Below are 11528 nucleotides of genomic sequence, written 5' to 3' on the forward strand. Positions count from 1 at the left end.
AATGTATTGCGCCCCTCTACCATTGACCATATGCACTAACATGTTTACATAATTATTTTTCGTCAACTGAAAGAGCAGAAAAACATAGAAGTAAGCTTAATTGGTAAGGACAAAGTATATGCCTCTTAAAGAATGGAAGTGAAATTACAGTTCACTTAACATGACAGCATTTTGATTTCATAATTAGAATTCTTTATACACTTTACAAGAACACTGACTGAGTGCTGAACATTGTGTGCCCAACAAAACCTGGGTCTAAAGAACATAAAAGGATAATACAGACGATTAAAAGAGATCAGCAAAAACCTGAGTATTAAATCCTAAAACATTACATCAAAATAGCAAGTTTCAACAACAATCTATCACACAGTTCAGTATGTTCAAGTCATACTCATCGGACGTGGGTACTATAACATCTAATATTTTAACTAAAAGTATAAGATAAAAGAGGTTAAAAGCTAAGATAAAAGTTACACAAGAAGATCAATCTTTCCGCAAAATGCTCTCTCAGGCAAAAGATTCAAGGTTGGTTCGTCATGAAGAGACACACCATATTTCTTTCAGAAGTATCCAAACTCATATCTCCTCTGCCATCATCACAAGAAACTGAAAGATAAGATTTGCAGTTAGTACCCAAATTTATAACCATACAACTTAACGGAATGAAAGACAACATCCATGCTTATGTGAAACAATTTAAATTGATGCGTAAATTTAGCACGCAAACTGTACGGAAAACCCAAATATAACAACAGCAATAAAAGGAATTGCTACAAATTATTTTATCTATCAATTAATACACATCCAATTCCCTCCACACAAGGGAGTGGCTAATGGTCTAAACCTTCAATAGATCAACTATGCCTCAGTTCCAAACAAGTCGAGGTCAGCTATATGAATCCCACTGGCCATGTTTCTCCATTTGGACTCCTCTCAACCCAGTAACTTACATAGGGAAACTTTGTTCAATAGGAAGAAGTTCAAAATATCCAGATATTTTGAACTTCTTCCTATTGAACAAAGTTGCCCTATGTAAGTTACCATGGGCTGGGGCAAAGAAGAAGGATAAGCTCTAGGCGTTGTGGATCCACAACTTCTACATAAAGGGGAAAATTTGGATACTATGCGTATACCTAAACAGGCAAGCAGGATGGTAAAGAAAGTTCTGGATGCCAGAAGTTGGCTAAGCTCTGGGAATTCAGTATTGAACACATTGAATACATTTACAGCTATCTCTGTTCACATTGAATGCATTTACAGCTAACTCTGTTTCCAGAGTTAAAAGCCTATGGATTTTTCCTTCCATTATATCAGAAAGTGCCTTGGAAGAGTCTCACAATGGTTAAAGGATGCATCAGTGTATCCGTTGGCTGACTCTTCAAGGAAGGCTTTCTAATGTGGATAGATTGGGTGGATGGGGCGTCCATGTGGCTAAGAATGTGTGTTGTGTGCTTATGATGCTGAGGAATCACATACTCATCTATTCTTCAATTGTTCTTACTCGAGGAGTATCTGGCAGACTCTTTTAAATTGGCTGGGCATGAGTAGGCAATTGGGATGCTGAAAAATAGGAAGATAAAACTAAATGGCTCATGTAAGTAGTTAACAACAGTAGGTCTAAGGGAGTTCTGTTGAGGTTTCTCTTTGTTGCTAGTCCTAAGTTGCTCGGACACGGATGCGGGTGTCCGATATGAGTGCGGATCTAGAGGTCAAATCCCTCATGATCTAAAAATAATTCAAATATCTAACACATAGTGTTACAAAAATATGTCTAAGTTCTAAGACATCATGTGGAAAACTTACAAGGTATTCCAGGAAGTTCAAAATATTGATCAAGAGGAGAATCCTAAAAGGAGATAAAAAGAAAAAAAACTGACATAGAAATTTTCATATATAAGGTATGCCATTTTTTTCAATTTTACCCTACTTATTTGTTTCAATTTCAGAAATCATTGTATCTGACCCGAACTTCTCCATTGATTTGAGTCAAAGTACCCAAAATACGGATCGCACACCCACACTTACACTCACGTCGTGTCGACACGGGTGAGGCACCGAAAGTGAAGAGTCCGAGCAACTTAGGCTGTTAGTATATACAACACCTGCACTGAGAGGAACAACCGCAGATTCCAACAGAAGAGTAGAGAGAGTTCTGAGAAGATCAAAAACATAGTTTACAGTTATATATTGTAGGGCAAAGGCACTATAAACATTAGATAGGTTGAATAGTTTTCCTTGTTAGCTAACTGTCTTGCTGCTGGATGTGGAGACTTCAATTGTACCCTTTCTAGAAAGTGCTAAGTGTAAATCCCTGATAGCACTGCTAGCTGTCATTTTGGTTATTTTTGTATGGTCTAGCTCTAGAGTCAAATAAGCTAGCTTGTATATACTGCTATTTAGTTGAATAATTTTTATTATTTTGACCCAAAAAAATTAAAAATAAAAAGCACTAGGAATTCTCTATATTTTATTTTTTTGAGACTGGTACCAATATATTAAGAAAAAAGGCACTAAGGCAGTGCAAAACCATATGTACCGGGGGGAAGATCAAAACTGATCCACCAGACTTACAAAAAACCTAACATGTCAACCAGGGATCTGTATTCTCTACATGCCTTTCTTTACACCAAAAATAAAACAAAAGAATACAATTCATCATAACATTCTGAAGAGTATTGTATCCGTCTTCAAAAACTCTCAGAGTTCCTCTCTGTCCACACTGTCCACCATACACAAGCAGGTATCACTCTCCACCATGTCTTCTGACTGACTACACCTCCAATGTTATTCCAGGACTAGCTCCAGAGTAGTTGCAGGCATTGTCCATCTGAGGCCCACAATGTTAAGGAACAATTGCCACAATTGACTAGTGATAGGACAATGCAGGAACAGATGACTGTTGGTCTCTAGATCTGTGCCACATAACAAACATCTGGAGCATAACAGAAATCCCCTTCTTTGTAGGTTTTCTTGGGATAGAGAAAAAAAGGAATTCTCTATATTTTCTACCGACATATCTCTTTGACAAGGCAAAACGGCTCCTAAAAAGCATAGTACTTAAGGTAAACGTAGTATAGTAACATGACTAAAGCATATTCCCAACTACGCGGTCTCAACTATATAAATTCTTTTCTTTCATTGTGTCATATTTTCGCTAAATCAACATGAACTCAAAGAGATTGTACGTCTTTCGACAACTTTCTTTCACGTGATTTTAGGTCTCGCTAATCCCTTTTTAACACCTTCCCTCACCATAGCTTCACACCTACAATCAGGTGCATTTAGAGGTCAATGCAAGACATTACCAAACCATCTCAATAGATCTTCTCTCATTTTATCCTCAATGTATGTTAACTTGCACCTTCTAGTGAATGTGGTAATTTCTAATCTTGAGTTCAATATAAAAAAAATCCAGTAAAGGGTCTTTTGTTCTACTATTGAACCGTAAAACATGATTCTTATTGGAGCTAGAAATTGTCTATTTTGAACAGGAAAAAGATATTTTTTTTATTGGTTGACAAATAGATAATTTTAACACTTCAAAATTTCGATGGATGCTTGTCAAAAGGCCACATAATACTCATAATTCAAAAATGCTGTTATAATGATTAACTACACATATAAATAAGCTCCACTAATATCAATAGCAACTGAATTGTGCAAAGAAAAGAGAGCTGCTGGTTTTTGGAAATGATAACCTGCCGCCTTGTTTTCAGAATGAAAATAACATAAATTTCCTATGAAAGTAGAGTATATTCAATATTATGCAATATAATCCTTATCGACAGGTTTCTGTTTCATATGCATTAATTTATTAGGTAAGTTTTAAGAATAAGGCTGCCTATTAATGATCAGTATGAATGGGCGAAAGGCTTGACTACCATGGGCAACTTTTGAACTAAATGAGATAACTGTATTCTGTAACTATCCACTACAAGCACACATACGGGAACAGCCTTATACTTTTTAGTGAACGACATCATTTTGGTAGAACAAATTAAAGCTCACAGATATGGCATCTAATTAGCAGTAGCAGACACCTAATACTATTCAGAAAAGAGAACAAGATGGTTATGGTTCTAAGACGGATTTTCTACACTGAATATCTTCCTTCAAAGGGGAAGAGATAGTAAACACATATAGAACCAACAACCAAAGGCGGAAAGGAAGGGTGAAATCTTGAACTTACGCCATCTTAATGCTTAGTGACGATGCTCCTTGCAAAAGGAATACTGAAAGAAAACAGCCAAAGTTATCCTAGAAAAAGCAGTATGTCAACAGATCAATCAGAAGTCAGACGACGCCTCTTTTCATAATCTATATCCCTTGACCTTGACCGTGAATCATCTTCGTGCGATAATCGTGATTTGGTGTGTGTCCTTGATGATCTTCCCCTGTCCCATTCATCATCATATTCTTGCTCACGGTCCTTGTACCTATGATGATCACCATATCTATCTCTATCATCCCTATGACGGTCACGCTCCCGTCCACTACCTCGATCCTTCTCAAGGTCACGGTCACGATCTCTAGAGCGTGTGCGACTGTGGTCACGATCCCTCTCTCTCACACTCTCTCGTCCAACGTCTCTATCATCTTGGTGTCGCCTCTCCTCTTGCCAATCATCATCATGCCCTGTATTCTTATCTCTAGCCTTATCTCTTTCATAAGAAGGTTCTCTATCATCTCTATGTCTTCTGTCTGAAGAACCAGACCAATCTCGTTCTGAGCCTCTATCTTTTTCTTTGTTACTAGGCCAAGCCCCTCTATCACGGTTTTCTTCTCCATACTGATGATCAGATAAAGCTTCTTCCCCATAACTCGACTCTCCCGCTCTGTAGCCATGCTCGTCTCCCGCCCATCCACCACCCATGTTAGGCTCAGACCACATACCCATGTTAGGCCCCTCCATACAAGCACGAGGCATCATTCCCATACCATTCATTGGCATTCCTCTGCCAAAGAATGCAGGATTTACATGAGGAGCTACACCAGGCAAACCAACACCTCCTCCAACTGGTGGAAATGATGGCAACATACCCGAAAATGGTGGATTTGGAGCACCAGGAAATCCTCCATAACCACCCATTCTCCCCATAGGCCCTCCAAAAGCAGGATCAAAACCTTGACCCATCATTGTTTGAGGATGCATCATTGGAGGTCCAGCACCCATACCTTGTCCAAATCCACTCCCACCATTTCCCATAAACCCCCTTCCTACAATGCCACCACCAGGCCTATTTCTCATAGGACCAACAGGACCCCTATTCCCCATTCCCTGCGGACCTCCTCTGCCCCAATTTCCTCTCCCAAAATTCCTGTTATTATCCCCACCACCTTGAAAATTACCACCTGTAGCATTGTTGTTGTTAAGACCAGTTTTAACAGCTGTATCGCCAGGCCCCCGCCTCGCCTGTGAATTCATAGGAGCAGCCTGAGCCGTCTGCTGATTTCGGTTCATCTGAGCCTCACCCATTCTCTTCACAGTAAATGGCGAAGCAAAGGCGACCACACAAGCCCGCCCATTGAAAACATGTCCATTCATCCCTTCTTTACAAGCTGTGGCGGCTGCAGGCTCATGAAACTCAGCCTGGCAATAACCTTTCGACTTCCCACTAGCTTTTTCGTCGAAAAATTTAACCTCCTTCACAGTTCCATACTTGCTTAACTCTGCCTCCAGCTCAGCATCTGTTGTCCACCAATGCAGATCACCAACAAATAGAACCGTCCCTCCACCACCGCCTCCTCCTCCACTGGGACCTCCACCCAAAACCCCTACTCCGCCAACATTGTTACCTGTTGAATTCCCATTCACCATTCCGTGCCTAACCAAATTATCATTCCCAGAATTCTCAACATTACCAACATTGCCTAAACCACCCACACCAGCAGCATTAGGACGTTGAATTACCCCTCGATTCACAACATTATCGCCCCCATTCTGCTCTAAATCAGCTACCTTACCCGACGGATCACAAGACTCAACCTTTACCAGATCACAAGACTCGACCTTTACCGGATCTCTACCTCCCAACTCATTCCCTCTAAACCCTAAATCCCTAAACCCGTCAGCTCCACCCGAAACCCTAGACACTACATTCTCTTCTTTCTCAACTTTCACCTCTCCAACTGCAACTGGCAAAGCGGCACGGCTACTCTCCGGCGGTGGAGCAACAAGCTCAGCCTCCTTCTTAAACCCTAAATCCTCATTCTTACGAGCTGACTGAAGAAAATTTTCACCAATATTAACATCATTATAAAGATCTTCGTAATCATCATCGTCTTCTTCAACAAGAAACCCATCATCGGCAACAGCTGAGATAGCTTCATTCCTGTGAAACTGCTCCGTCGGAGCCCCGACCCGATCCCCAAACCCGTCCCCTTCGGCAGCTTCATTTTCGTCCATGGCAATCTTCAAAAAACGGACTTAGGGTTAGGGTTACTGATTACAACCTCAGAAGCTGGATTTTTTGTAATTGAAACACTAGATTTTTTGAATATAATTGAAAATATTACAAAAATAACAATATGAAGTGAAGAAAAAAAATGATAGCTTGGTGAATTTTAATGGAAGAGCTGTTCTACTTCAAAGCAGAGCAGAGTTTGGTAACTAGATACATTTTTATTCTTTAGAATAATAGATAGCATTGTTAATAAAATTATATTTACGGTGAATGTCCATATTTAGACAGATTCTAGGGTTTATTACTTGGTGGCTATAAATAGAGGGTTCTATTCCATTGTAATTCATCCCAAAATTCAATAAGAATTTCCTCTCTCTTTCTCTGCAATATTGTTCTTCTACTTTTATTGTTTCATAACACGTTATCAACACGAGACTCTACCGTCTCAAGAAACGTTTGAGAAGATTAAGGTATATTTTTTCTCCTCTTTTTAATTATGACTGACATTATGAAAAGAAAGTTCGTTACCCTTGAAATTTCGGACAAGAACTATATGACAAGGGTGTTGGATGCTATAATCCATTTAGATGCAATGGATTTTGGAGATGCCATTAAAGACAAAACTAAAGCATCCACCCAATACTGTGCTAAGGCCTTGATTTTCTTGCGCCATCACCTTGATGAAGGGTTGAAAATAGAATATCTCACAGTCAAAGATCCACTTATTTTGTGGAATGGCTTAAAGGAAAGATATGACAACTTAAAGTTGGTCACTCTTCCACAAGCACGATATGATTGGGCTCATCTTAGGCTCCAAGACTTTAAGTCTGTTTCCGAATATAATTCTGCGATGTTCAGAATTACTTCTAAATTGAAACTCTGTGGAGATACTATCACTGATTATGATATGCTTGAAAAAACGTTTACAACGTTTCATGCCTCCAATATGGTTCTGCAACAGCAGTACAGAGAGAAAGGTTTCAAGAAGTACTCTGAGCTGATTTCTCTTCTCCTTGTGGCTGAGCGAAACAATGACTTGCTCATGAGAAATCACGAAAATCAACCCACTGGGTCTACACCATTGCCTGAAGTGGATGAGGTGTATTCCCATTATGCTAAGCGTGGAAAAGGCCGTGGCCCTATTCGTGGTCGTGGTCATGGTTGTGGCCGTGGACAAGGAAGAAATTTTCCTGGTGTTAATCACCCCAAAAGAAAAATAACCACCAAAAGTGGAAAATGAAAGATGAGAGGCCAAAGGCAAATGGTTCAGAAACTGACTGTTATCGTTGCGGTGGAAAAGAGCATTGGGCAAATATTTGTCGTGTACCAAGACATTTGGTTGAGCTTTATCAAGCATCTCTAAAGAATAAAGGCCCTGAAGCTAATTTTGTTTATGACAATGAATTTGACATCACCCACTTGGATGTGGCAGACTTCTTTGAGCACCCTGATGGAAAAATAGACCACTTGATCGGTGATGGATCTGTGGTTAAAGATAATTGAGTAGTTTGATTTTTATTTTTGCTTATTCGTAGTAGTTAGTGAATAAACATCATGTAATCATAGTTCTTTACATGAGTAGTAGTCATTAGTATCAATTAATATTATTTTATGAATTAGTGTTAGTTCGTTCTAGTATTCGTTTTAAACAATATTTCAGCCTTTGACCATATCATAATTATTTACATACACATGCATGTAGTAAGAATTCAAATGTGGCATATTGTTTTAGTATTTAACAGTCTCCATACATAAATTCTTACCAATTGTTTCTAATACTAAAGTGTATATTGAGTACAATATGTCAAAAACATATGTATCTATTTTGTACTGTATTACGAACTTAGTGTGCAATTATTGCCTTTACATATTGTACTATTATAATGAAATTCATCATAACTATAACAATATATTTCTTTACCAGTGTGCATACATCAGGCAGATAACGCAATCTTAGAGTAGTACATGAAAAAGCATATTATGATTTCACTGTTTAATAGTGCTAACAAGTGAAAAATAAGTAATAGCATGTGATAATCTTGTTAAAAGGATTTCTCATAGTGTTAATAACCAAACACGAAAATCAAACTATAGCACTTATAATTGTATTATTACTCCTAATAAATTAAAATAAAATTGATGTCTTGTTAAATTTGCATGTGGCCCAGATGTTATGTGTATTAAATCTCGGTTGTCTGTGTAATACCATTATTTTGCATTTGTTTGCATTCTTTCATATAAATACATTTTCTTCTTTATATTTTTTTCTGAATTTCCCTTTTAGACTAATATTTATTCGTATATTTCTTTTGTATGTCAAACCATGGGAAGCAAATATGGATATCCCACAAAACAAACTTGGATCAAAGTTCAATTGTAAAAATATTTGTTTAATTTATTCATGTACAATACATACAATATTCAAAGAGAAGAAATATTTCTCTCATTTAAGTATGTGTAAGGCAGATATTACTACAATTTCTGGTAGTAGTAATTTAATTGAAGACTCTGGAAGAGCTACTATAACTCTGCCTAAGAGAACAATACTTATCATAGAGAATGCAATGTTCTCCTCCAAGTCCAAGAGGAACTTGTTGAGTTTTAAAGATATCCGTCGAAATGGATATCATATTGAGACAATAGATGAGAATAATCTTGAATATCTCATCATTACCAAGAATGTCTCTGGCCAAAAGAAGGTTATTGAGAAATTCTCATCTTTATCTTGTGGCCTGTATTGGATATGAATTAGTGCAATTGAGGCACATTCTACCGTAAACCAAAAGGTTACTGATTCCAATACTTTTATACTTTGACATGATCGATTGGGACATCATGAATCAATTATGATGAGACGAATTATAGAAAACTCAAATGGGCACTCATTAAAGAATTTAAAGATTCTTTTAGATAATGAATTTTCTTGCACTTCTTATTATCAAGGCAAGTTAATTATTAGACCATCACCAACAAAGGTTGGAATTGAGTCTCATACGTTTTTGAAACGTATACAAGGGGACATTTGTGGAACTATTCACCCACATAGTGGGTCGTTTAGATATTTTATGGTCTTAATAGACGCATCTTCTAGATGGTCCCATGTGTGCCTATTGTCATCTCGCAACCTCGCGTTTGCAAAATTAATGGAACAAATATTCAATTACGGGCACAATTTTCCGATAATCTAATTAAATCTATTAGACTTGATAATGTTGCTAAGTTTTCATCTCAAACATTTAATGATTATTGCTTATCAATTGGGATAAAAGTGGAACATCTTGTAGCTCATGTTCACACTCAAAATGGTCTTGCAGAGTCTTTAATTAAACGTCTACAATTGATAGCAAGACCGTTACTCATGAAAACGAGGCTGCCCACTTTTGTTTTGGGTCACACCATTTTGCATGCAGCAATGCTAGTTCGTCTTAGACCGACAAATTATCATAAATATTCCCCGTTGCAATTAGTTTTGGGTCATGAACCTAATATATCCCATTTAAGAATTTTTGGATGTGCAGTATATGTGACTATAGCACCGCCATATCGCACCAAAATGGGTCCGCAAATAAGGTTAGGAATATATGTTGGGTTTGAATCGCCCTCCATTATTCGCTACCTCGAAACATTGGCGGGGGATTTGTTTACTGCACGATTTGCAGACTGTCGATTCGATGAGACACTTTTCCCAAAATTAGGGGGAGAAGTTGGTGAAACCAAACAAAAAATTTTGTGGAAAAATCCATCATTATCTCATCTTGATCCACGTGCCTCTATTTGTGAAAAAGAGGTGCAAAAGATTATCCATTTACAGAGAATAACAAATCAAATGCCAGACGCATTTACGGATTTGAAAAGAATAACAAAATCACATATCCCTGCAGAGAATGTTCCAATCCATATTGATGTCCTATTGGACAATCTTCTAGTGTCATAACTAATGAGTCAAAAGCACGCCTAAAACGTGGCAGACCATTAGGTTCAAAAGATCAAAATCCTAGAAAAAGGAAAACAAATGATCAAAATGACACTACGAAAGAATCTTATGAAGAAATCCACGATTTAATAGATTCTGAGATTCATGAGGAATCCACTGAGCCCGAGGCTCAAGAAAATAAGGAACTATCAATAAATCCAATCGATATTGAGACAAATTTGAATCGAGTGGATATAGTGGTGGATTATGTCTTTGCATATAATGTTGCATCTAGCATTATGCAAGAAAGTGAGGATCTTGAACCTCAATCTGTTGGAGAATATCGACAAAGACTTGATTGGCCAAAATGGCAAGAAGCAATCCAATCATAGTTGAATTCACTTGCAAAACGTGAAGTTTTTGGGCCTGTAGTCCAAACACCTAATGGTGTTAAGCCTGTTGGCTATAAATGGGTCTTTGTACGCAAGAGAAACGAGAAAAACGAGGTACAAAGATATAAGGCACGCCTTGTTGCACAAGGATTTTCACAAAGGCCTGGTGTCGATTATGAAGAGACATATTCACCCGTTATGGATGCTATAACTTTTCGTTATCTCATTAGTTTTGCTGTCCATGAAAAGCTTGACATGCATTTAATGGATGTGATTATCGCCTACTTTTATGGCTCACTTGATAATGAGATATACATGAAAATGTCTGATGGATTTAAAATGCCAAACACACATAATTCAAAGTCCCGGAAAATGTTTTCAATCAAATTGCAAAGATCTTTGTATGGTCTAAATCAATCAGGACGAATATAGTATAATCGTCTTAGTGAGTATTTATTAAAGGAAGGCTATATAAATGATGCTATTTGCCCATGTGTTTTTATAAAGAAAACAACATCGGAATTTGTTGTACTTGCCGTATATGTTGATGACATAAACCTTATTGGAACTCCTATAGAACGCCAAAAGGCAATTGATTGTTTAAAGAAGGAATTCGAGATGAAAGATCTCGAAAAGTCAAAATTATGTCTTGGTTTGCAAATTGAACATTTGGCAAACAGAATTTTTGTTCATCAATCTGCCTACATAGAAAAGGTATTGAAACGGTTTTACATGGATGGAGCACATCCATTAAGTACTCCGATGGTTGTTCGATCACTTGATGTGAATAAGGATCCATTCCGACCTCAAGAAGAGAAT

General features: G+C 37.7%; 1 protein-coding gene across 1 annotated transcript; it reads right to left on the bottom strand.

Moving 5' to 3' along the window:
* Positions 1-147: 147 nt before the first annotated feature.
* Positions 148-6587, bottom strand: LOC104237032 (uncharacterized). The gene is made up of 2 exons (XM_009791099.2): positions 4190-6587; positions 148-606 (listed from the first exon to the last, which is right to left on the bottom strand). The coding sequence occupies exon 1, from the start codon at positions 6404-6406 to the stop codon at positions 4283-4285; it is 2124 nt and encodes a 707-aa protein (XP_009789401.1). The 5' UTR covers positions 6407-6587; the 3' UTR covers positions 148-606; positions 4190-4282.
* Between the last annotated feature and the right edge of the window lie 4941 nt (positions 6588-11528).

The sequence above is a fragment of the Nicotiana sylvestris genome, chromosome 8, assembly GCF_000393655.2.
Source record: "Nicotiana sylvestris chromosome 8, ASM39365v2, whole genome shotgun sequence".
Lineage (NCBI taxonomy): Eukaryota > Viridiplantae > Streptophyta > Magnoliopsida > Solanales > Solanaceae > Nicotiana > Nicotiana sylvestris.

Bases quoted from the DNA above. Each gene is read 5' to 3' on its own strand.
- LOC104237032 (XM_009791099.2), bottom strand. From the start codon at position 6,406: ATGGACGAAAATGAAGCTGCCGAAGGGGACGGGTTTGGGGATCGGGTC.